This window comes from Microtus oregoni, unplaced genomic scaffold, assembly GCF_018167655.1.
Source record: "Microtus oregoni isolate MIOR12 unplaced genomic scaffold, Mior012 000002F_ref0000024, whole genome shotgun sequence".
Classification (NCBI taxonomy): domain Eukaryota; kingdom Metazoa; phylum Chordata; class Mammalia; order Rodentia; family Cricetidae; genus Microtus; species Microtus oregoni.
In genome coordinates this window covers 70,397,354-70,425,004 of record NW_024543061.1, presented here as the reverse complement: position 1 = coordinate 70,425,004, position 27,651 = coordinate 70,397,354, and the positions used below count along the sequence as shown (strand labels likewise).

The window sequence follows — 27,651 nt, the reverse complement described above, 5'->3', positions numbered from 1 at the left end:
ATGCCTCTCAGTAACTGGTTTCCTGAGGTATCTGAAGTTAGACACACAGCCTGGAGCAATCTGAACACATCGCCCCCGCAGCTCTGCAGGAATCAGGATGCAGGCCAAATACAGCAGCACGAGGGATATGCTCGATGATGATGACACCAGCATAAGCCTGTATTCTGGAGCTTCCACTGTCACCAGACGTGCAGATCCGAGGCATTCAGGTACTTACTCGTGTCTTCTAGAGTTCAAGCAGACCAGTGCCCTGAAGAAATTCTTGAACTGAGGCCCTTTTCCTAGGCATGTGCAAAGCAGAGGGAAGGGAGGGAATCTTCCCATGACTTATAGTGAGGGTGATCTGCACTTCCCACGACTTGTGTGCACGTATGTAACATTTGAAAATGTGAATACACACACGGGTCTGATTCTCTAACATGCTATTGCTGGTTTAGCAGTTTGCAAGGAGGCATATGGATTTTACAATTAGGTATAGCAGGGAAAGATGAGATTATACCTTAAAGAAACATCTGTTTCCTTTTCTTTTCTCGCAAAGGCCAAATCAGGCCGGTTGTTGTTGTCCATGCGGATTGTCACCTGTGATGTGATTTGGAAATTTGGGTTAATCAAAATGAACATTTTAAGGGGGGGGGGGATGGTGGCAGGAGTGGTGAGTTTTTAACTCTTGACTTTAAGTGAGAAATTTCCAAGCAGGTTAATTAACGTGGGTATCTGTTAGAATTTCTACATCTTGAATCTGCAAGACTTTGGAGGAGTCATGTTAGCTTCAGGTATTGGTTATATCCTTTGTGATATCATGGGCAACAGAAGTAAATTCTTCTTAATGTGTCCTCTTAGGTCTGAAATTCAATGATTTGGTAACCTAAATAGGGAGCTCAGATTCATTTGCATCAAATTTCTCGCACCTGCCCCCAACCCAGCCCTTTCTTTTCGATCATAGAGCCTTCCTCATGAAAGGCCACAGAATAACCCTGAGCAACACTGTGGACTCCCTCTAATCAGTGTGAGACAGCAGTATCTCCCTATATCACCCACTGACGTCAAACTGGCAACCTTCTTATCTCTGTTTCCCCAATAGCTGGATTATAAGCGTGCATCACCATATTCTGCGCCCTTTACTCTGTTGAGCTTAGAATACTGACATGATTGAATCATATTTAGAAGACATTTGATTTAGTTTATGTCTTGCTATTTTCTTTACTGTTATTTGCCTTATGACAGAGTAACATTTTTCCTTTTCCCATCATTTTTATAATTCACACAAGGACTTGGGGGCCTTTTCTGGTTGGTCTACTGCAGACACATGACTTTGTTCTAGAGCAAACACCCCACTCTGTAGTACAAATGGATAGCAAGCTGCACATTCAGGTTCTGATACCAAGTAAGCCACTTACCACTGTGTGATCTTAGTCTCTTGGGGCTTTGGTTTCATTGCTATTAAGAAATCAATGATGGGAGGTGGATTTTAATGCATACGTCGTGTCCAGGATTACTTTAAGTACCTTATGCACATCTGCTCATATTAACTTCAGCTAACAGTGAACAGATGTAACACAACTTTATGAGGCGAACAAGAATATAAAGAATGACCAAGACAGACACTGTAAAAACGTTTCCTTCAATATTCCATCCTTTGCAAATTCCTGGAGGGTTCTGTTTAACACTTTTGCGTCACTTTCCATCAGTGGGACCTAATTCCTGGCTGTGTCTTCAAGACGTTTATTTTTCCTTGTGACCAGATCCAGGATTTCTTTACTTCTGTAAATCAGGACACATTTTTGTACTGCTCTCTCTTTTATCAAATAACTTTCAGGGTCCCTCCTTTTCCTTCATAAAGTCATTCCATACAAATGTACATAAAAAATAATCCTTTTTATAAATGATTGTTCTCCTGATGCCTACTGGTATGGTTTCTTGGTTTCCTCCTAAACTACACAAAGAGCTGCTTAAAGGATATTGGGGATTTCCAGCTTCCTTGACCTGGAGCTAAATGGTTACAGGAGGGAGGGTGACGCTTCAGGCAGGGCTGGAAAGGCCTTCCTCCAAACTGTCTCATGAACAATTAGTTCACAGGGCCGTGGTCTCAAGAGGACCATTTGAGATTTTGTTTTTCACCTTAGCCTAGAGATGGACTAATGACCTGCTTAAGCAGGAACAGTGTGTACAAATCAGTACCTCAAGATTAAAGGGTGGAGACAGAGGTGGGGCAAGATGAAACACTGGGTACAACATTTGGCAGCCTCTTTGAAAGAAGCAGAAATTGGAACAGTGGGAGAGAAGGTTACAAGGAAATGACTCAGAGTCAAACATCTGGAAGAGGCTCCCTGTGTGATATGTTGATTTCATCTTGCGATAGGCAAATATTTAGAGGAATGCCACAGAAACTTTCTTAAGAAAACATATTTGATACACCTCTGCTATAGAAACAGCAGTAGAAATCATATTTCTTTTTTTTCTGGCAATTTCAGATTCAATATAATGCTGTGGCAGAATATGAGTAGGCATTTTATTTTTAAACTGTTTCATTTGAACTAATAGGAATAAACACTTAGGTAATTTTGAGATTTTAATGTTATTCATATAATAGTCATGCTTGTCTAAAAATACCAAACAGTTAAGAAGACAGAAAGTCAAAAAGAAATAATTATTCACACAATTTCCACAAGTTCAGTCAGGTTAGCAAAGGCCAGCCACACAGTGCATAATATGATAGATGCTCAGCTATGAGCGATGAGGGAAGCTGGTTCTCAGCTCAGCTTTATATATAACATACCATCTTGGAGTGTGTGCAGAGACACATGAAAGCCTGATCATTTATGTCTAGGGGGCTAAAAGAGACCCAGAAAGATCTAGAGAGAGTGGTTGTTGCATTGAGTTGATCTTAGGATTTTCTGTAGTATAAAGAACCAGGAGTGGGAGTGTTCAGACTTGAGGATGCTCTACAGAGAGAGACTTATGAAACAAAAATGAGGAGGACTTTAATGAATGCTTTGTTTTCAGAGAACTGTGTGTCATAAGTATAACTGAGTTGCAGGGCTGAGGGGTGGCTATAGGGAGCAGATCTGGAGAGCCAAGAAGGGTCTTTTAGGCCATCAGAAGTGTCTTAGTTCTGTTCTGTAGTTAAAATGAAATCAGTGGGGGAGAGAAAGAGACAGAAAGACAAATGATGTGTTCTTAGAAGTATCTGTAGGCTATGTTGAGGAGGGACTAAAGGAGAATTCGTGGACCTGGATGAAGCAAAGTCTATTTTATCAGTACTCCAGGTAGAGGTAAGAATCCTCAACTAAGGAAGAAAAGTAGGAAGGAGGGGGAGAGGGCAATTGGACAGACATTGAGGGGAGGAGCTTCAAGGAATGATTTTGGTTGCCTGTGAGGAACTAGGAAAAAGAAGTCAGTCAAAGGTTGATTGAGTATTGCCAGATGTGGTGTGGGAGGTGCTGTCATGACCTGCAAAAAAAATTACAGGAAGAATTAAAGGGTGACGAATTCAGCCTGAGTTTAAGGGTCTGCAAGGTGAAATGTATTTGAAATTGTGTGAATATCTGAAGAATGTGGGTTCAGGCTAAAACTTTTGGGCTAAATATATATGTAGTAATCAGTAGCATGAACATGACTAAATCGTCTAGGTTATGTGAATAAAAATTAAAAATTGATATGAGCAAATCAGATCACCAAGGGAGGAAAGATTAAGCCATAAATCTAGAAAACAAAATGGACTAGCAAGGAGAGAAGCCAGGGAGTATCAGCCACAGGGCCTGGAGAACAAGAAGGCCAATAGGAGGTTACTAGGAAGTAGTAGTAGAGACCTTAGAAGCAGGACTGACAGAAAGAAGCATTGGAACACAGGGAGAATAAACTTACAGTAGTGCAGAAGTCAATATCAAGCAATCATGGAATGCTAAAAATAATAAACACTGCAGATCAGTTAAGAGGAGACTAAGCACAGTTTGTTATTTCAACAATCAGGAGAAAAATAGAAGTTTATTTAACATCATAATCATCTTTTTTTTTTTTTAAGATTGAAAATCTCTACACAGCTGAGAATGATCCGCACCTCAAATGTTTCCTTTCTTAGCCTCCCAAGAGCAGGGATCATAGCTGTGTACCACCACATTGGTCAGGCTATTGCTTATTTCATAGCAATGTGGAAAAAACAGGCTGATGATGAAATGAAAATATCTATCATTTTCCCATTTCATTTCTTTCTCTTCTTTGAAGAAAATATAGTTTGTTATTGCAAGGTACCACAAGATTGAGTGATGACATTTATAATTTAATTTCTGAGGCGGGAGAGATTCTAAAGACACTGCAAACAGAAAAGAAGCCCAGGATGGCCAATCCACCTGTACAGCATCAAGAGTAAGGGAATGATTTCACAGAACGACCAAGATACCCACTGAAGTGGGAATGCTATCCTACCAAAAGGAAAAAAAAAAAAAACAAACCTCAATTAATGATACTTAAAAAAGCACATTTGAAAATCAGTTCGAATTCTGTTTTGTTCTACTCTTATTATTGCAATATTGTTGTAATCTTTTTCGACTTTTTAGTTTCATTTTTACACATCTGCATTGAAGCAATAAGGCACAAGTCACAACTCTATGGTCTCACACATCTTTTAGGCATACTCACTAAATACGGAACACTATGGTAGACACTGGGGAGGTTCTATTTATGTTTTTATGAGGTAATTGAAACCACAAAATAATCAAAATCGGCAGTTATAAGAAAAATACTTAGTGTTATTGAAGACACGTTGGAGACCGCAGAAGGCACTCAGAACTAAGCAGATGCTTGTTTGCTCAGTGCATCCTAAAGAGAAGGTGTCAGTTTCCCCAGATCTACAAGGCTCAGCCTGGATTTGCCAAAAGCGCAAACTGGAACATTGGGTGAATTTTCTACTCTGTGGACGACAGTGTGGAGGTGACATCATAAAGGAACAACTAGCCTGGTACAAAAGGCAGATAAAATTAAAAACAAATAAGAACTTGGAGGAAAAAATATGGCACTAATTTTAGATTAGGGTTTAGTTTAGCATAAATTGAGAATCACGGCAAATATTGTTACAAAGGTTTACAAAGAATTATTCAGCTGAAGAGTGGAAGTCCTCAGGGGAAGAAATGGATGCAGAGAATTTGAGAAAGCAACAAAGGCTTAAAAATAGAACCAGTAGTGTGGAGCCCTTTCTAATACATTTTGTTCTAAAATGATTTGGGGAAAACATTTTTTTTTTCTGTGAAAAAAAAATCATTTTATCCTTTGTTTTTTATGAAGTTAATCTTTTTGGAAGAATGGAGAAGAATGCTTTATAATCCCTACAGACGATTTGTAATGTAGAAATGAGAAGTTACAAATCCTCAGACACTGGGGCCTTTTATAATTCCAAATCGAATTTACATAAAAGGTGAAATATTAATGTAAGAAGTTAAGAGAAGGGTTATGACAGTGTTCAGTGGATTGCGCTTCAGGCTCTATTGTTTCTCTCTGCACATACTTATGGAGAAAAAAATTAATGGACAACTATATTCCTATTTAATAAGGATTAAGTGGAGTTATACACTTGAATAACTTGGGGAGGCTTTCAAGCAAATACAACAGTATATACAATGCAGTCACTATTATTAACAGTGGCTCTGCTTTTCTCTATAGGATAGTGAACATTCCCCAGAGCAAAATGTTGCCCACATGCAAAATAGAATAATAATCTCTAGAGAGTGTTCTTGAAAATAGATGAGAAAATTTATTTAAGACATTTATCTTGGTGATTTAAGAATTTTAGCAGCCATCAGTAGTTTTTGTTTGTTTGCTTGTTTATTGAGACAGGATTTTGCTAAGTATCCCAGGCTGACCCTGAGCTCACCATGTGCCCTCTGAGGCTGCCAACTCACAGCAATCCTTTCTCCCCAATTTTCCAAGTACTGAGATCAGAGACATGTACCATCATGCCTGGCTTGGTGATTTTATATTTAAACTATATTTCAGTAATCGAATAACTTTATTAGGTTACAAAATGAACTTACTCATAGCTTACTCATAACTTACTTAAGAACACAAGTGCATTTCACTACAGATTAGAAACTCATTGATATTCTGAAGTATTGTATTATTAGATGTAAATTCTTCAGCCTGATTCCTGCCTAGTCATCCCATGTGGCAAGAATACCCAGGTCAACCATCTGCTCTCCTTTGTAAACAATAGGAAGGTTAGCATCATTTACATGCTTACATGCAGAGAGGATGAAAAGTTAATCTAAAAGATCTAAAAGTTAATCTTATTGTCTCTCTGGTGTTACTTCACACACACAGAAAAGATGTCAACCTCACAGATTCATGGAGAGGAGACTGTGTACAGTGGGTGACAACTAAGAAAAAAAAGGCGTTCCAGAAAAGACAACATTTAAATCTAAAAATAGATCCCAGAGGTAGAGATGGGCTAGAAATGCTCTGTTCTTGAAATCTGTCAAGAGTGCAATGGTGTGAAAGGCTCAGAAAGCAGTCTTTAAAATACTGTGCACATCAGTAGACATGTTTCTTTTGGAGTTTGAGGCCAGTCTTGTTGCAAAGTGAGTTCCAGGATACCTATTTCACCAGGAATGCACGAAGAACCGGGTTAAGTGTGATGAGTTCATCCTAGCTCTGCCACAAATATCCAGCATGGCCTTCTACAAACTGCTGACGTTAAATTCTGTTTCTTTTCCAGCTTCTAAGATGCCTCGTCCTTTGGGGGAGGGGTCTACCTATGGCCTTTATTAAGTGATATCTGATTCTTTTCCTGTGTGCTCTTGATTTGTGGGAGTATAGAGCCTTCCTCCGCTGCCGGATGAAGAATAACTAAACAAGTGTGATAATACTCTTCATCTGCCAAGTTTCATGGAACAACAAAAGGCTTTGTATTCAAAACTTGACAATGGCACTCTAGATTTTTATAGCATAACCATATTAGGCGACTCAGGAAGATGGTGTTCTCAGCATTCCTGGGATGTTTATGTCATTCTTTGGCCTATCCACACTTCTTTATAAATACACCACACAAGAGAGCAAAGGAATTCTCCTCCAAAACCCAAACTACAAGAAAGCCAATCCCAAATTAAGCACCTCCCAGGCGGTGTATTTTTGTGTAAAATCTCTTTTAAGGAGGAAGTTGTCCCTCGAGAGATAGTTCAACATTCTTGGGAAAATTTGGGGGAGAATTCAGAAGCTTTAGACTTGCATCCACAAGAAAAATTGCCAGAGAGAAAAACAACATCCAGGAAAAAGGGAAACTGGCAAGTTCATTACCATTCCATCCTGGAGGCTTGGTTGCAGAAGCAGAAGCAGGGAGAACACAGGGAACTGAGGTAGAGATAGTCTAAGGGTTGCAAGGACACAACAGAAGGGTTCTATTAGTTCAACAGCAGGACTCTGGATAGAAGAGCAGGGTAGGAACTGACTAAGAAGGAGTGTATTCTGGGATTTTGTCTTAATTGCAGTAAAGCTTCTAGAAGTCATTAAATCAGGTTAATCATAATGAAATTGCTATAATCTATGAAAAGTACTTTAAATTTCTTCTAAATAGAATTTGAGCTATATATTGATGTGATTAATATCAATTGATATAAGTCATATTTTAAAATATAAAGTAAAATACACCCACATGGCTTCTCTCTGAATTTTAACATATTTCCTAAATGCAGGATGGGCACCATATTTTTGATGTCCATGCTATCTTTAATGCTTCACTTTGACAACAGCAGCTAGCTCACATCATTGTGCCTAGAATATTTACTATAGAGGATATCTCTAGAAAGAAGAAATTCTTTCTTTCTATTTTAATTTTATTGAAAATAGATTTTGGCAGGGTATGGTGTTACATGCCTTTAAATCCCAGCACTTGAGAGGCAGAGGCAGGCAGATCTCCATGAGTTTGAGGACAGTCTTGTTGCAAAGCGAGTTCCAGGATAGCTTTGACTGTTATAAAGAGAAACCCTGTCTTGAAAAAACAAAAAACAAAAACAAGAAAGAAAGAAAAAAAATAGATTTTTCTCATAAAACCTATTGATTAAAGTTTGCCCTCCCCCAATTCCTTTGAAATCATCCCTCCCCCATATAAATCCAAACCCTCTCTGTCTCTCATTAGAAAATGGTCATCTAAGTAATAATAATGGTAAAATAAAATAAAACCCAAAACAAACAAATTGGAATAGGAGAAAACAAACATAAGAAAAGGATCCAAACAAAGAGCACAAGAAACACCTATAGACACATACATTCACACACATAGGAATCCCATAAAAACACAGAACTGGAAGCTGTAATGTATATGCAAAGGACCTGTAAGCTAAACAAGAAGATCAGGAAAATGATGAGGAGAAAGGAGAAGGAAAAGAAGGAGGAGAGAAAGAAGAACAACAACAAGAAATGAAGAACCAGAAGAATAAAAACAACAAGAAGAAATAAAATAAATTTTATGAGACAAAGAACCCCCAAAGTTGCTCTGAGCTTTTTTTGTGTTGGCTATTTACACACAATAATAATTTAATTTCTTTCCACAACTTTGTTGTTTCGAGGTGAAAACCTAAACCTGTGATTTGTTCCGTAAACTACATGATCGAGGAACTTAGGCCTAACCGTGGGTATGGGAGGTAATTGTTTTCTTTGATCATCAGCCTGTTTTTTCACAGGCAGACGTCATGGGACTATAATGCATGAAACTTCCTTCTTATTTTCTATCCTCTGCCAACCTCACATCTAACAAAGTGGAAGGTGACTTTTAGCCTATTTTTGCCTTATTTGTATCTCTTATTGGAACAATTGACAGAATAACCTAAACCATTTCCCTAATCATCTTCATTGTATTAGCTACCTGTATCTTTTAGAGTGACTCAGTTCAATTAAATCATTGATTCAACTAAACATCATTGCTCATTCATCTTCATTATGATCTTGCCTGCAAATTGCCCAGTGAAGAGTGGGATTTTCTCATGAAATAATCATACTATACTTATACATGAAGCCTTTCACATTGTAATGAAAGGGATTACCATGCCAAATATAGCAGACCTGTGATAGCATTAAGCAGGAGGAAGCATAGCAGAAGCAAAGGGAATGCTGGAAACAATCCTCCCAGGGCTTTGCCTCTCCTAAATGTACCCATCACAGCTTTGCTATCTGGTGAATTGCACTCCATAAGCTCTATTGCTGACTGCAGCTTCTCTGACATGGTCACTGACAGTTAAGAATGGGGACATGTATCCACTTCTCATCTCAGTGCTGGAATCCCATTTGTTGCAGACCCACACATGACCCGTGCCTGCTGCCATAGTCTGTAGTTCATATGTGCATTGGTTTAGCTGTGTTTACAATTCCTTATTTTTTTGGTGTCCTCCGTCCCTTCTGGTTCTTACATTTCTTCTGCCTCCTCTTCTGCAGTGTTCCCTGAACCCTGAAAGGAGGGATTTGATGGAGCCATCCCCTTTAGGACTGAGTGTTCCAAGGTGTCCCATCCTTTGCACACTGGCTGTGGATCTCTGTATCTGTTCCCATCTGTTGCAGGAGGAAGCTTCTCTGATGACAGCTGAGCAAGTCACAGATCTATGAGTATAGCAGAATGTCACTAGAAGTCATTTTATTGCTATGTTCCTTTAGCAGAATAGTAATATTTAGTTTTCCCCTAGATCTCTGATCTATCTTGTCTCAGTTTCTTAGCCATCTGAGCATTATTGGGGATGGGTTATATCACATGAAGTAGGCCTGAAATCCAATCAGATATTGGTTGATTGCTGCCATAGCTTTGTGCCACTACTGCACTAATGAACCTTGCATAAATGTCATCATTGTAGATCAAACGGTTTATAGCTGGGCTATTGGTGCTTACCTTTCTCCTTTTGTGGAATGTAGAGTACATTCCAGTACCATAAGCACTAGTCAATAGGGGAGAAGGCTTTAGATAGGACTTTTTAACCTAAATTGTCTATGTTCAACAGAGTTGTGTAGGCATTGTCTTCAGCAATATGGCCTTACCATCAGTATGTGGAGAGCAACTAGTAGCCTGGATTGTTTGGGGTTATTTATTGAGTCAATAATTCTATCAGATAAAACACATTCTTGGTACTAGAAGCGTCATTTGGTGACGAGAGATTTCCAGTTGGAGCTCTATCTTCCCAATTAGTTGGTGATTTTATTTAGATTTTTTTCATATGTGTATATATTTTAGGAAGCTTCCAGTCTATTAAGTTTCCATATTATCCCTCAACTGTTATAGCTGTCCCTCACTGTGTTGTCTCCTCTGGTCCCTCTTCCCACTCCATCCACATTTAACACTTCTGTTCTAGTCCCCCCACCTTGTCTATTCCTAACTATTAATTCCATTTCCCCTTGCTAGGGATATTCATTCCTCCCACCTACTCCCTTAGTCTATACCAAACTTCTGTGGTTATATGAATTGTAGCTTGCTTATCTAAGACTTAAAAGTTAACACCCACATGCAAATAAACACATACCACATTTTTCTTTCTAGATACATGTTATCCAATCAGAATGATTTTCTCCCTAGACCTGTCCATTTATTTGCAAATTTCATTTCATTTTTTAAACTGAGTAATATCCATTGTTAATTATACCACATTTTCTTTATCCATTTATCCAATGATAGACATCTGGGTTGTTTCCAATTTCTGATGAAACAGCAATGAACATGGTTGAAGAAGTACCTCTGTGGTGAGATGAACCTTTTTGGGGGTATATGCTCAAGAGTGGTATAGCTGAATCTTGAGCTATATCTATTCTCAAGTTCCTGAGGAACTGCCACACTGATTTTATAAAGACTGTAGAAGGTTACACTCCTACAAGCAAAGAATAAGCATTCTTCTTACCCCGCATGCTGGCCATCATGAGCTGTTATTTGTTTTTTTAATCTTGGCCATTCTGACTGAGTGGATGAAGAAATTTCAAAGCAGTTTTCATCTATGCTTTGCTAATGACTAAGGATTTTGAACACTTCTTTAAGTGCTTCTCAGTCATTTGTGAATTCCTTTTTTGAGAATATTATGTTTAGCTTTGTATCCTACTTTTTAATTAGATTATTTTTTATGCCTGGGTTTTTTAGGTCTTTATATAATTTGGATATTATCACTCTAATAGGCATGTAGTTGGTAAAAATCTTTTCCTATTCTGTAGAATGCCATTTTGAATAATGGTGTCTTTTGCCATGCAGAAGCAATTAGAAGTATGAAGTTTCATAAAGTCCTGATTATTAATTGTTGATCTTAATGCCTGTGATAATGGTGTTCTGCTTAGAAAGTCTTCTCTTGTGCTAATGAGTTAAAGATTATTTTTTATTTTCTCTTCTATCAGACTTAGTGTATATGGCCTTATGTTGAGTTTTTTGATGAACTTGGAGTGTAGTGGATTTTTGTGCAGTGTGATAAGTGTGTATCTTTTTGGATTCTTCTACATGCACTTGTCCAATTTGACTAGTATCATTTGTTGAAGATTCTGTCTTTTTTCTTGTGTGTGTTTCTGGCTTTATAAAAATTCAAGTGTCCATAGGTGTATCGATTAATGTCTTGGTCTTCAACTTGATTCCATTGATCTGTATTTGTTTTTGTGCCAATGCCTTGTTTTTTTCCACTCCTATATCTCTGTAGTAAAGTTTGAAATCTAGTAATCCCATTAATTATGGGAATGGGAGATCTTCTTCTAATGCCTTTCTCAATTTCTTTCTTCAGTGTCTTAAAGTTTTTATTGTACAAGTCTTTTATTTCTCTGGTTAGAACTACACCAATATATCTTTTTTTTTGAGGCTATTGTGAAAGGTATTGTTTCCCTGATTTCTTCCTCCATCTCTTTTTCTTTTGTATATAAACTGGGTTTATACTTCAGTTTTTCATCCTGCTACTTTTCTGAAGTGTTTATCAGCTGTAGGAGTTGGCTGGAGGAAATTTTAGTGTCATGTATGACTATTATCACTTCATTGATGCATAAAGATATATTGACTTCTTTTCTTCCTAATTATGCTCACTTGACCTCCTTTAGTTGTCTTATTGCTCTAGCTAAGAATTCAAGTACTATACTGAACAGATATGGAGAGAGTGGACAACCTTGTCTTGTTTCTGATTTTAGTGGAAGTGCTTTGGGTTTTCTTCACTGAGGTTGATGTTGACTGTGGATTTGCTGTAAATCACATCTTAATTTGAGTTTTGTTTCTTACATCCCTTCACCATTATCTCCATGACTTTTACCATAAAGGAGTGGTGGATTTTTGTCACAGGTCTTTTCTGCATCTAATGAGATGACCTTGTGGTTTTTGTCTTTCATATGGTAGATAACATTTCTTGATTTATGTATATTGAACCATTCCTGTATCTCTATGATGACGCCTACTTGATCATGGTAGATGATCTTTTTAATGTGTTCTTGATTTTAGTTTTCAGGTATTTTATTGAGAAACTTTGCATTTATGTTCATCAGGACCACTGTTCTGTAATTTTCTTTCTTTGTTGAGTCTTTATGTGGTTTAGATATCAGGGCAACTATACAACTATAACCTGGCAAAAGGAATTGGCTAGTGTCCCCTCTGTTTTTATTTTGCAGAATAAGTTGAGGAATATAATAGTTAGATTTTTCTTTTTTTTGGCTGAGAGTCTTTTAATGGCTGGCTATATTTCACTAGAGGTTATAAATCTGTTTACATTGCTTATCTGATGTTGATTTACTCTGATAGGTCATATATATCAAGAAAAATCATCCATTTCTTTTAGATTCTTCCAACTTGGTGATGTATAGGTTGTTAAAGTATTTCTTTACGATTCTCTGGATTTCCTTGGTATCTGTTGTTATGTCTTTACATTGTTTCTAATTTTGTTATTTTGAATCTTTCTCCATCACCTTTAATTAATTTAGATAAGTGTTTATCAATCTTATTGATTTTCTCAAAGAACCAACTCTGTTTTATTGATTTTTTTTAAAAAAAATGCTTCTTGTTTCTATTTTATTGAATTTTATCCATGAGTTTTATTGTTTCTTGTTGTCTGTTCCTTTTGGGTGTTATTACTTCTTTTTGTTCTAGAGCTTTTAAGCATATCACTAAATCACTAATATATGATCTCTCCATTTTTTCTGTGGTCACTTATTGCTATGAGCTTGCCTCTTAGAACCAACCATTCATTATTTTCCATAAGTTTGGGTATGTTGTGTTTCCATTTTCATTCAGTTATAAAATGTGTTTAATTTCTTTTTAAATTTCTGTCTTGGTTAATTTTTCATTCTGTAATGAATTGTTCAGTTTCCATGAGTTTGTAAGTTTTGTGTTGTTTCTGTTGTTATTACTATCTAGCTTTAATCCATGGTAGTCAGATAGGATACAGGGTGTTATTTCAACTTTCTTGTATCTGTTGAGACTTGATTTGTGTCTTAGTATATGGTAAACTTTGGAATAAAATTCCATGAGCTACACTACAGAGAAGGAGGTATATTTTGCATGTCTGTGTGTGTTTGGGTGCAAGTTCCTGTAATACCTGTTAAATTTATTTTGTTTATGATGTCATTAATCATCAGCATTTTTTTTGGTTATTTAGTTTTATCTTGCTGACCTGTGTATTAGTGAGTGTGAGATAAATAAAGTCTCCCACTATCAATGTGTGAGGGTCAATATGAGAAGGCCAAGGAAAGAAGGACCATAGTCAGTGGTCTGCTACAGAATTGGGGATAAGATTGGAAGTTGGAGTTGGAGGACAGGAGGGAGAGTAAAGATGGTATGCCTAACTCCCTGGCCAGTGTGACTGGGTTTCCAGATATGAACTTGTATATGTTTGTTTCCTGTTTTAGATCCTGACTTGAATTCTTAATTAGATTGAACATAGAGAGCATAGAGTTTTCTGGCTCTACTTTTGGTTTCTAGTCACAAAGCCCAGATGTTATCTATACTGGAGGAGAGTTCAAATCTGTCAGCTGCTTTTGGTCATAACCCAAATAGATGATCTCACCAGGTGAAAGGTCTCCTAGCGATACAGTGGCTACTCTACTGTGACAGGTCAAACCCATGGAAACAAAGTCAAGAAGAGGATACTGGTAGTCCCTAGTGTTTCTTTTTCTGTTTTTTGTTCGTAATTTTACTGGTATGAACTTGGAAATAGCTACACTCATCTATGAGAAATGATGGTTATGTTCCTTTCTAACTTAGTTTGGGGAAGATGGAAGGCTGGTAAATGAATATGTAACATTTTTACAAATTAGGATTCTCATGGAAGAAAAACCAAAAAGAAACAACATACTATCATTTCTGATGATGAAAATGTCATTTTTTCCCCTAAAGACACATAGGTGGAGCACCAGAGACAGGGCATATTTGCAAAATTGAGAACAAATTAATTGCATGGTTTTCCTGATGCTGTAAAAAGTTGTTCCTTGGTAAGATTTAGGGTTCCTGGGTTTTGAGTTTTTGGTTGCTTTTGTCAACACTAGTTGATCTCTATCTCTAACAAAGTTAAAGTTGAATTTGAACTCTTGATCCCCCTACCTCTACCTACACTGCTGGGATAATAGGTGTGCACCTCCACGCCCAGACTCATGTCAGGCATATGTAAGAATCTTTACACTCACATTTTCCTTTTTGTCCTTTTGTTGTTGTTTATTTGTTTGTTTTTGAGTCAGGGTCTCACAATGTAACCCTGGAAGGGCTGGAATTTGCTATGTATGTCAGGCTGGCCTTCAACTCAGAGAACTTCCTGCCTCCTGGGATTAAAGGTGTGTGCCACCATACCTGGCCTCTACGGTCAGAGTTTTGACAAGTTATAAGGTTCTAAAAGCAACCATTTACATTTCATGATAATACATAATGGCTGTGCAGCAGGCCTCAGGGAGAGATCAGAAGTGGTGGGGCCTATGAATGAACTAGATGTAAAAGTGAGACCTAAGTGGGTTTTGTGGCCATATTTCTGAGGACAGAGAGTAAAGTCCTGACTGCCTTCATTTTGCATCTAAAAGGCTCTCCAACTTTTGTGTTGGACTGACTTTAATCCAAGAAAAATTAAAAACCAATCTTAGTTTCTTTTTGTTCCCAGCAGAGAACGAGACTCCCTCTTCAGTTTGGCGCCCAGTGGCTCTGACCCTGCTGACCTTGTGTCTGGTGCTACTTGTCGGCCTCGCAGCCCTGGGCCTTGTGTGTAAGTCTGCACTTTACCCTGGGGGAGGTTCCTGATTCATTGATTTGTCCAGGAGGAGAATCTCTTTCTTAGAGTTTCTTAAAATCCTAATTCTGGAGCCTTATCCTCTTTCTAAAGGTAACTGTTTAAATGACTAGGAGTTGAAGTATGGAAATCCAGCAAGCATTTTTCAGTTCAAAGAAAACATGCTGTTGGAGACAAGTATTGTATCCGTTTACATGTCCATATGTAAATCACCACTTTGGAGAGCATGCACTGTCGATCTCTTTGCCCCCTGCTCCGGTGGCACAGCTCTGGCGGCTGCTGCGAGGACACGTGGTGCAGTGGACTGGTACAGGGAAAGTGGTTTCTGCGCTCGTCCATCCTCTACACAAGGAGCAGAGTAGAGCTGGGTCTCTATTGTTGTCAGAAAGGCTGGGAAATGATTCCGTTATCTTGGGGGGGGGCATGGGTGAAAATCAAACAAGGAAAAAAAAAACCTTCCATTTCAAAGCAGCAACAGTGTGTTCCTAGATCTACTCAGTAAGAATACACAACCCCTTCCTGAACTGCTGATGGTGACCCCAGGCAAATGCCATACAGCAATGCGGATCAGGGGGTCATATAGTGATTTTCTTTGAAGGAAAAAAAATTATGAGAAGTCCTCTCTCAAAAAACCAAAAAGTTTACATTCATGAACTTAAATTTAAAAATTAAAAAGAAATACTATTACTTCTCTCTACCCTGAAATTTATATCATCTTGTTACAGCACTATTTTGTAGTCACCTTTTTTCCTTAGGAATGTAAAGTGGTTCTCATGACTCATGACAGATTTCTCTAGATTTAGAAAACTGAAGTTCAATCTTCTTTTCCGCTAAGTGACACTAAAGATATTACTTGTCCTCACATACACTAATTACAAGTCTACAAAAATATGGAAATGAGGTCTGACCAATGTAATAATGAAATGAACTATGGATTATGCCATTTTTCTAATATTCAATATAATAAATAGTCAATAGATGAGTATATTCACATTTTTAGGTTGGTTTTAGGTTTGGCTGTGCATAAAATACTTCAATAGTTAAAACAATTTAGTATTTAGGTCTTAGCTTCTGAAATTAAGAATCACTATTTTGGCTTCATATTTTCCAACAGAGGTGTATAATATATATTTACCTGAGATGATACAATAAACTATGCCATTGGATGTGGCAAGGTGAGCTCTCGGTACTTAGGTTGTTAGGCTATGTGCTTTATTGCCTCCCCACTGTGTGGAAATGCAAACAGGCAATGAGCTGTCCAGTCTGACTTGGTCACATGACTTAGTTTTTCAGTTCTACCAGCTCTCCAATATCCAGCAAGACAGCATCGCTGAAAAGGACGAAAGGCTGGGGAATGTATCCCGACAGCTGCAGTCCCTCCAGATGCAGAACAGGAGACTCATAGAAACTCTACAGCACGTAGCTGTAAAACTGTGTCGTGAACTTTACAACAAAAGCGGAGGTGAGCATGCCGCTGTCTTCCCAAACCATGAAAACTGTTCTATCTGGACTTGAATTTCCCATCTGGGCAATGAAAACCATGTATTTTTTAGAAGTGCTTTTCCTTTCATCTTAATAAACAGTTTGAGCTGCATAATCATGATCAGACATTGGGTTATAATTGCTTACACACATCCGTGTCACCGTATGGGAAGGGATTTTTCAAATTTTGACATTTAAAACAGGAAAAGTAGTTAATTTAGAATAACATAAACAGCACCATCATCAACTAAACATAGGTTCGTGCTTCAGTTACACTGGCACACACTGGTCATCGGCACACAGTGATCAGGAACAATGAAAGTGTTGGGGAAGTTTTAACTACAATTTCCCAATATTTAGACTCATGCGGGGATTCGTCTCAAAATTCGGAGAACTTGAAATAAATCACAGTTATTTTTGTTCACTCTGACTTTTTTCTCTGTCAAGAATAGGAATCTTACAAAGAATCAAGGGTAAAGACAATGACAGTAATGGGCAAACCCAAACTACCTCTGATGCTAACTGCAAACATCACCTCAATGTCCCCTACACACTCTGCCACCCACTCTTTCTATTCTCCCGTTCTAAAAGTTTCATCCTTGTACACTATATTCAAGTCAGCCCTGTCCTCTGTCCTCTCTACCACACAAGCATAGGAAGAAATCTACATCATTTTGTATCTTTGCTTGACTTCTCCTTTATGAAATATAAAGTGCCACAGTTTCATCATCATCCCTGCCCACACTACTTCCCCTTTAAGCAGACAGAAAGTGAATGATTTTCTCAGTAAACAGTGTCTCAAGGCACACTTCTCTAAATGGTTTTTTTCCATGTGAGAAGTGACATCATTTACCATAATTCTCTCTTTTCTGTTTCTCTACCAGACCCATAGACTTATTTTTTTTTTAGGATTCTACATTAACAAAACGTCCAGGTATCTCTGAAAAAAATATAAGGTGATAGGAATGCATGCTGTGAAAAAAGTCTGGGTCACAGATATAAATTGACTAATATCCTATGTGCTCAAATTCTAGTAAAAACACACAAACAGAAAATTATCTCGTATTTTTGGATGATTTTCCATGTGTCATATTTCTGACTGACCCACCCAAACAGTGGTGGCCTATGCCTTTAATCCTAGTAGTCAGGGGACAGAGACAGGAAGATCTTTGTGAGTCCGAGACCAGTCTGGTCTTCAGAGTGAGTTACAGGGTATCCAGGACTACACAGTGAGACTCTGTGTTAAAAAAAAAAATTAAAAAAACAGCAGAACAAACAGAAACAAGCAGACGAAAATGACTGGCCTGCCTGAGAGTGATGCCTTGCTGCACAGGCATTCTTGCTGTATTGACCATGTTGTAGTTATTGGCACATGAAGCCTTCTACATAGACAGGGACATAGAGGAGGATCTCACAAAGAGTGCCCATGCTCAGTTTGAGATTTCTATGACCACTATTGTTTCACTAGTTCTACATACATACTTAGAACAGAGCATCTGAAAGCAGCACCTCTTCATACATTCATCTAGCTGATCAAAAACATGCATTTCCCCTGAAACATGCTCATGCATCTATGCTTGCACATACAACATGTATGTGTGCTGTGTCTTGGGGAATTTGTTTGTACTTTTAAAAAATGTTTTAGATTTAGTTGTTTGATTTTATATACATTAGTGTTTTATCTGCATGTATGTTTATGCATCAAGGGCATACTTGGTGCTCTTTGGGGAGATCAAAAGAGAGTGTTGGATCCTCTGGAATTGGAGTTACAGGTAGTTCTGAACCACTGTGAGTGCTGAGAATCTAGACTAGGTCTTATGCAAGAATAGATGGTGCTATTAACCACTGAACCACTATTCCATCCCCTTACTTTTATTTTTCCAGTTGCTTAAGTAAAGTTAAACTAATACTAAGTCAGAACAACATAGGACTCTTTCTGCGTCTTTAGTTCTATGGTATCACTTCTTGTTTCACACAACACGTTCCGACTTTCCTCTCTCTCCTTCCTGCCTGATTATCTCTTCTTTGAAATTATTACGTTTGTTTCCACAAATGAATGAAAACGCATACTATTTGTCTTTAAATACTTAGTTCTTTTCACTTAGCACAATGTTATCCAGTTCTACAAACTTTTATGTAAGTAGACATGATTTCATTTTATTGCAATAGCTGATAGTACCTGTTGCATATATGTGCTTTATTTCTTATCCATTCATCAGTCCATGGACAATTTGGAAGAGTCTATTTCTTGGCTACTTTGAATTGTGCTATAATAACTGTGAGAGTGAAGATATGTATTTAATATCATAGTTGCATTTCACTTGTATACATGCATAATAGTCTGATTATCAGGTTACATGTTCGCCATAGATTGGGTTTTTTGAGACATCTCTATATTGTTTTCTGTAGTGTCTGTACTAAATTACATTTTTATCTACAATGTATAAGAGTTCTTCCTATGTTTCTTTTGAGCATTTGTTATTTTCCAGTTTTTAATTGATTGTCATTGTGACTCTGGCATTTTGTGGTTTTCATGGTGGCTTTGATTTGTATTTTTGTAGAGATTAGTGACAATGGGCAGCTTCTCGTGTACTTGTTACATTTGTGTGTCTTTTGGGGGAATGCCTCCTGTATCATTTACTCATTTTTATTGGATTATTTGGAGGTCTTATTTTGGGATTGAGTTTATTATCTATTTAGAATTTTTTCTTCTATGCGAGTAGATTGCATACATGTTCTTCCACTCTGAAGGTTGTCTCCTCATGCTATTATTTCCTTTGCTATGAATGTAGAAACATCTCAGTTTGATAGAATCACATTTATCTACTTTTTCTTCTGCGGTTTAAGCTTTTGAGTTTTAATCCAAAATCTCTATCTACAGTAATGTCTTGGCAGATTTTTCTTCTTTATTTCCTTGACATAGAAGAGATATAGTTCCTGTTTGTACACTTAAGACCTTGACCCATTTTGAATTGATATTCTTATATGACAAGAAACATGGGTCTAGTTTATTCTTCTTCATATGAGTATCAGTTTTCCCAGTACCATTCACTAAAAACACTGTTCACTAAGCTATGTTCTTTGTGTCTTTGTTAAAGCTGAGGTCGTCTGTATGCATGAGGACTGTTCGCTGGATTCTCATTCACTATGTCCATTGTAATTCATTTTAGCAGTAGTTTAGTACTAAATTGTTCTTAAAAATCATGTTGCCCTTGATAGGTTTATACAAGCCTTTTTATATGAAAAAAGGGAACCTCAATTGAGAAAAGTAAGACCAGCTGTGACCTTAATTAGTGACAGATGGGGGAGGATCCAGCTCATGGTGGGTCGTATCATCCCTGGGCTGGATTCTGGGTTATATAAGAAAGTAGGCCGAGTAAACCAAGAAGAAGCATTTCTCCATGGCTTTTGCTTTGGTTCCTACCTCTTTCTTTCCTTTCTTTAGTTCTTGACTTCACTGTTTTTGATGATGAGTTGTTATATGAAACTGAGTAAAATAAACTGTTTTCTCTCCAGCTTGCTTTTTGCTCACGGTGTTTTATCAGAAACCCTATCTAAGCACATGTCAAGCAAGGTAGTACAGGCCTGCAATCCCAGCTACCAAGGCAAGAAGGTCACAATTTCAAATTAATACAGGGATATAAAATGAATTGAAGGATAACCTGGATCATTTATTAAGTACCTGTCTCAAAACAAAAGGTTAGAAAGTGTAGATGGAGGCTGCTCGTTTGTTTCTCAGTCACCCAGACATAGAAAAACTGTATTAATGAAAACACTGCTTAGTCTGTTAGCTTAGGCTTCTTATTAACTAACTTTTACATCTTAAATTAACCCATTTCTATTATTTTATATTTACCATGAAGCTCGTGGTTTACTGATAAGGTTCCAGGATTTGTCTTCTTTGGCAACCGCGTGGCATCTCTCTGACTCTACCTTCTTTTCTCCTCTGTCTGCTTGGAATTCTCAACTTGCTTTATTCTGTCATAGGCCCAAGCAGCTTCTTTATTAACCAATGGTAATAAAACATATTCAAAGCATACAGAGGGGCATCCCACATCAAGAAAGCATAGAATATGGCTCAGTATTTAACCTAAAGTAACACAGTGTTCAAATCTCTATCGCCTCCAAAATAAAACAGTGATACAACCATGGATATGATTAAATGCCCCTCCCACATGACTTACTTGCAAGATCCTGACTACCATGATACTCATGAGACTACTACTCATGTATGTAACAAGTACCCATGTATCCCATCTTACTCTCAATTTATGTACTTACTTGCTTACTTGTTTGGCTTGCAAGTGCCCACACTCCAACGTGCGCACATGCACACACACACACACACACACACACACACAAAAAACACTTGTGCAGGAAGAGTACAAGGAACCTACACTTGAGAATACCTGACAAACAATGTGAAAAGAGGAAAGACTTGTTTAGCTTCTAGCTTCAGATGATTCAGCACATGGTGGCAATGAAAGCCACTGCAGGACAGCTTACATCATGCACACCATACTTGAAGCAGAGAAAGGGGCATATGCAAAGAGAGAGACATTTGATATAGCCCCAAGAACATCCCCCAGTGATTGATTTCTGTCTTAGCCCCTAGTATTTTCATCACCTCCTATTAATGCCATCATATTTGAAACCAATCAATAAATCAGTCCATCAATGATATCAAAGCCCTCAGGATCCAATCACATCACCAAAGCTCACCATCTCAAAACTATACCCCCAGTGCTTCTGAGTCTATGGGAAGAATTTTATATTCAAACCATTGCATAATCATACGAGCCATCTCATGAAGGAATATTCTGTCCACATTCTGCATTGCACTGAAATACAGAAGTTTCAGTCATTCGTCACCAGATGCAATACTTCATATAAGCAGTATCTTTTAATTTCCACTGAATGTTTAACACCAACTATAGATCTTTCCTAGGGTGGAGTGGGTGGATAGCACAGGTGTTCACTCAAATACCTAAGAGATGTAAATTAGTTTTTGGAATATCGAACACTGTTTGTTTCCAAAAGAGGAAAAATAGCAGACCCAGGCAGAAGATAATTAACCAAAGTGTGTTTGTTTTCTTCCAAGGACACAGATGTAGCCCTTGCCCAGAAAACTGGAAGTGGCATGGGGACAAATGTTACCAGTTCTATAAAGAGAGTAAAAGCTGGCAGGGCTGTGAATATTTCTGCTTGGCTGAAAATGCCACCATGCTGAAGATAAGCACACAGGAAGAGCTGGTAAGAGCCTGAGCCTCGTTATTTGGAGTCCCCTAAAAGAACAGGGCAAGAACACTTTAAGGAGTTAAGTTTCTGATCCACAGATTTCCACTCTTTCTCACAGTGAAGACCAAGTCATACTCCAATTGCTCCAAATTATCCCTGAAATGGATAAAAGCTGTGTTCTCCCCAAATACCTATTGCACATAAATATGAGAAGTAGCTCATATCTCAGTTGACTACCCCTTTTGTCAATGAGCAAGTAGAAAATGTCCTAATTTCTTTTACTGAGATGGGGTAGAAAGAGAATAACATTGGTGCAATCTAAGAAAAATGATAATATGACCGCCTATCTTTCCATTAAAAACATTAAAAATCTTTTAATTGAAAAATATCCCATCAAATAATTGTCATAAATTGCACACACACACACACACACACATCCACACATCTCCTCCTTCTTCTCCTTTTTCTCCTTCTCTTCCTTCCAGAAGGTTGATCAAGGCAAATATAAGAATAGTTGTGACTTATTTAGGTATCTCTGAAGCCTAATTGAGCAATAATTTTTTTGGCACAGATATGGAACTGGGATTTTTTTCAGTGCTGTGGATTGGATTCAGGCCTCATGAATGCAAAGTAGACAACCTACCACTAAGCTACATCCCAAGACTTGTTGATATGTGGCTTTTTGTTTGATAGCTTATGGTGTCTGGCTGAGGCACTGCCCCAATATTGGATAACTCCATTTAAACCCTTTTATATATGGACACAGCATTTTCAAAGGTCACTAAGTTTAGTCACATGCTCCCTCCTCTACCCTGTCCTCCCACCTGCATCCCATTTAGCCCTTCCTGTTCCATTTCTCTCCTTCATAACACTGGCATTCTATTTCATTTTATGTGAAATGTCCCAATGGCATCTTACTATTTTTTTTGCCCATCCCAAGTACCCCAATTCAAATACATGTATATAAAGACTCAGAACTAATATTCAAATGTGAAGTAAAGCATGCAATGCTTGTTTTTACAGCTCAGTATTGGGAAAGGAGTTGACATATATTGGCATATAGAAATGTATATTTTTCTCTTCTTTTTTGTGTGAGGTTCATATTATCCTTCTAAATCTTCCTTACTTCTTTTTACATTAAAGTATCTCCATAATTTTATTCTTGTTTATAACAATTACTTCTCTAGTTTCATACTAATAATTTTTCCCATTTTCTAGAATAATTTCACTTATTTTAAAAATATTTCTCCCATTTGTTTTTGTTCTGTTTTAATTCAATAATCAAGAGTAATGGCAATAACATTTAGTGTTTAATCAGTTAATTAAAATTAAATTATTTTTAGAGACAAGGAGTTATCACAAAATTCAATGGAAGTTAGGCAAGCACTCAGCCAGCTGAGCCATATTTCAGACCTCCCATTTTTCCTTCTGTCTTTCTGTATCTCTCTGTGTTTGTGTCTCTGTCTCTCTGTCTCTTTCTCTCTTTCCCTTATTTATTTTTAGAGACAAGGTCTCACTTTGTACCTGTGGCTATCTTGGAGTGGGCTATGTAGAACAAGCTGGCCTCAAACTCACAAAGATCCACTTGCCTCTGTTTTTTTGAATACTGAGATTAAAGGCGTGCCCCACCGCATTCAGTTCCTCTCATATATCAATTTTGTGCTTAATCTTATACATTAAGAATAATTGGTCAACCATTTTTATTGGTTGATATGGGTTCTGTTTTCATAATATCAACATATATTCCATGCTTACTAACACAAAGCATATCATTTTGTCAAATTTCTAAACGGCTTCATGACAAGTGTCTTGTACTCCTGGTTGAAGCATTTCAAAGCTAAACATATTCTTGTGTGCCTTTCCAGGATTTTGCCATGCCTCAGAGCTACTCTGAGTTTTTCTACTCTTATTGGACAGGGCTCTCCCGCAATGGCAGTGGCAAAGCGTGGCTGTGGACAGATGGGACACCTTACTCCTTTGAACTGTAAGCCTTCAGAGCATTCTGTGCGAGAGGCATTTAATAAAGACAGATTAGCAGTGATTATGGAGCATCTGTTTTGTACTGCATAGTGTGCTTGCAGGTGGAGGCCCAGAGGTGCTTGTGTTGAAAATGGCTTAGAAAACAGAGGGGAGAGAGAGAAGGGAAGGATTATCAAATATCAGCAGGTGGTTTCCTGGCTGATTTCAGTAGTGAGTGTCTAGGAGTCACTCACTACTGGGAAGTGAGTAATAAGGAGAGAGAGAGAAGAAAAGGGAGAGGAGATCTCATTTGGACGAATAATTAAAGGAGATTCAGATGTATAGTGGTCATTCAGGGTCATCCAATCTGTCAATAGCCAGGGTTGAGTTATTGCCTCAGAGAGTTCTTGGCTCTCTGCACTTTATTATGCAAATTAAAATATTTTATTTACTACGGAAGCATTTAGAGAGGGTGTGTGTGGAATTCCATAGCATGAGTAAATGTAATTTCTTTAGGAAAGTTTGTTACATTTAAAGCTCTGTTAGAGATGTTAGAGATTCCATTCTCTGTGTATGATAGAACATGATGTAATGTTATAATCATTTGTATTTTTAATTAAGTAAACTGAATACTAGAAATAGTAGATAACTTTAAATTATCAGTAAAATCAGAGTGTGCTTCTGCTTTATCTAAGAACAGTTTTTGTTGCTTTTAGTGGTGACTGAAGGGTTAAAAACTGAATTCATTGGCCCCATCTCTCCAGCAGGGACATCCTAGGGATAGAGATCATCATCTCTGTCACCTGAGGGATGGATTTTTATTGTTTCTATATATGTCACTTTAGAAATAAATTCTGACCACATTAAATTCTTCTCCTTCTCTTTCCTAAGGTTTGAGATTATAATCGATCCCACCAACCTAAGGAACAGGGACTGTATGACCATCTTCAATGGAAAGGCTTTCTCAAAGGACTGCAAAGAGCTGAGAAGGTGTGCCTGTGAGCGGATGGCAGGGAGAGTGGTGCCTGAGGTGCTTCAGTAGGTGGCATCAAACATTGAGCAGAGGAAGTCAACAGGTCAGCTTCAACCACCAGCCAAAGGACTGAGTCAAGTGAGGCCAACTAAATGGACATTCAAAGCTTTGGAAAACAGAGTCAGCTGCTGGGACTGGTACTTGAGAGGTTCTCCTCATTCTGGCTCAGCATCATTCATACTCCAGCACCAGTTCTTACACACTTTTACCTGTCACAAAGATTCTTATGAAGCACTAATTAGCCTCAGTAGGCTAGATCATTGTCCTCCTTGATTTACAGAAGGCTTTCAGCTGTCTCTCAGTGACTGTCCTCACCCTGTTTCCCATGTCTCCTTTACACTAGGAAAAGAGGCACATAAGAAAATAGAGGGGGTGATACAAAACCACTCATTGTGTGTGGTGGTGTCTACACAAGTCTTGGTGCTTTCCAGCTCTCAGCACTAGGATGGTGGAGGCAAGACATGAAAAGTTTAAGGCCACCCACAGCTACATAGAAAGGAGGCCAACCTAGGCTATTTGAGGACCTCTTCTCAAACAGCAAGAAGGAACAAAAGAGCAATAGAGTTAAAAAGAAAGAAAAGAAAGAAAGAGAGAGAGAGAGAAAGGAGAAAAAGCAAAGCAGAGAACAGAGAAAAAGGAAGTGGGGTCCTTTGGGGTCCTTTGTCCTAACAGGAAGTCCAAGAGAAACTACCAGACATCCCATTCCTGTGCTGTTATACACAGCTAATACTTTTTGTTCTCAGTTCACACTTTGCCTCTCCCAGGCTCTTAACAATCGCTCTACCTGCTACACCGCTGATCATCTTTCCAGCCGAGCTGGCTCTCATTGTGTCAATCTCCAGTCCATCATTGTGCCCTTCCCCAATCATGTTTCCTAGGATGATCTCACCTCTCATATAAGTTAGAATTACTGTCCCTGTACTCCAACAAGGAGACTGGAGAGAAATTTTAGTCTCTTTAAATGCACAGATAATAGTTTGAATTCTTCCTCCATTCCATTTGAAACATGTTTATACCTTCCAGGTACTAAAGATTTAATAATAATACGTGCGAATAATGTGAAATGGGTATGGTTTTAGAATGGATTTGTTACTTGGGGGAAAATCAGCAAGGGAACGCTTTTCTCTACTGTGTTAACAGACTGTTTGACTACTTGTGCCTTGACAATTGGTGGAGCCACTCTGAGGCTATTGTTTATGGAATATCTGAGGATAAGAAAGTATACAAAACAAATTGTCTTCAAAAGGATGGCTGTATGATATTTCTAAAGTGAAATGGTTGTGGCAAAATCATGACATCGATGTTGGTCTGTTGAGTACCTGAGATGTGGTAGACCACATGATATCTAAACAGGAGTTGGAAGAGAAAGAGAAGCTATGAAGTTTACACAGCCAAACTCTTGACTAGACATTCTTTGGGTGATGACATTCAAAGCCATAATAGGAGTTGTGAATAACACCATGTCAACTGAATTCATTGCTTATAGAGAAGCCAGCATTATAGGGTTGACAGCACCAGTATCAGATGTCACACTCTTAGTCTTCAACAGTAAAAACTGGAAAACATCTATTTCATGGTGAAATTACTAAATTAGCCCTTTTGTAATGAGAACAATTCTGTATTTATTTTCATAAGACTCAATTTGATAACAGTCATTTATCTAAACATGACTGATGGGCTGCTTAAATTTTCTTTTAGATTTCCTTCCAACTAGCTAAGCGGTTTCTTCAATGATGAATGAACTCTGTGCAGGGTTACTGTGTCAAGTAACAGAATGTGTTCATGGTTAGTTTTAAAACTTGAGAGGTTTAGGTCTCTCTTGGTTTGATTTATTTATTGAGCAAATCACATCACTTCATGTAGCTGATTAAAAAGTTGAAATATTTTTAATTTCCCAATGATATTACTTAAATTGAAGCAAATGTGAAGTTAGTCTCATAATGTAGGTTGTAGTAGAAAATGTAAGATAAATTAAGAAAATATTTAAAATGGTTTAGTAGTTCTTGTTTTAATATAGGGTAACACAAATACAGATTCTTTATTCATTAAAGGTAAAAGAATATTCTCAAATATTTTCCATAATTAACAAAATGATGACTGTTTTCCTGCTCAGTTAAAATGACTAATACAAAAACCTAAAAAATAAAAAAAAATTAAGGTCAAATACATTATTAAGCAATTGTTGTATAAACCTGCAGAAGGAAACAGGAGTCAGCAAGAGAAAGTCACAAACTTTATGTACTTAATTGTAAACAAGGACCATGACTCTCATTTAAGTTTGACTCTAGCATTCTGGACTCCTGGAGGGAAGAAGACACCTGTCTTTCTAACTACTATTGACTGATAAAGTCTAGCTATCTAGAGGGTGAATAGCATTCTTATTTGCAATCGGAGATCTCAAGCAAAATGTTATTTCAGGGTGAAAAGGAAAGAAATTGTATTTTAAAAAATATCTTTTCTTGATCTTATTCTTCATTATTACCCTTAGTCCCCCTTTCTGTATTCAAGCCTGATAAAATTGATAACATCATAAACAAACATCCAATAGATGAGAAAAGGGAGTAGGTACAACACTGCCTCTACAAACATTTAAGAAACAAGAAACAATCATAAAATGAATTTTAGGATAAGGCTTGCTGATAATAAAAAATGGAAACCACATGAACTGGCTTTCTCAGGATGAGAAGGATGAGAAGACATTTTCGTGGTCTCTTACTGTGTAGGTAATTAGGAAGAAAGTGCAGGAAGACTCAAACAGGGACCATGGCCTTT

General features: G+C 37.7%; 1 protein-coding gene across 3 annotated transcripts; it reads left to right on the top strand.

Annotated features, from left to right (window-relative positions):
* On the top strand, window positions 1-26,549 carry Clec1a (C-type lectin domain family 1 member A). Of its 3 annotated transcripts, none has more exons than XM_041638832.1 (6): window positions 1-209; window positions 15,045-15,143; window positions 16,453-16,629; window positions 21,751-21,902; window positions 23,753-23,871; window positions 24,738-26,549. In XM_041638832.1, exons 1-6 carry the CDS (start codon window positions 98-100, stop codon window positions 24,886-24,888), a joined length of 810 nt encoding a protein of 269 aa, XP_041494766.1. In that variant the 5' UTR covers window positions 1-97; the 3' UTR covers window positions 24,889-26,549. The 3 variants fall into 3 exon arrangements, with proteins under 3 accessions (XP_041494766.1, XP_041494755.1, XP_041494776.1); XM_041638821.1 differs by having other exon boundaries at window positions 15,042-15,143; XM_041638842.1 differs by having other exon boundaries at window positions 23,805-23,871; window positions 24,738-24,879.
* Window positions 26,550-27,651: the final 1,102 nt, after the last annotated feature.

Coding starts and splice junctions, on each gene's coding strand:
- Clec1a (XM_041638821.1), top strand. CDS start 98: ATGCAGGCCAAATACAGCAGCACGAGGGATATGCTCGATGATGATGAC. Junction 210..15,041: donor TGCAGATCCGAGGCATTCAG/GTACTTACTCGT, acceptor TTTTGTTCCCAG/CAGAGAACGAGACTCCCTCT. Junction 21,903..23,752: donor TAAGCACACAGGAAGAGCTG/GTAAGAGCCTGA, acceptor GTGCCTTTCCAG/GATTTTGCCATGCCTCAGAG.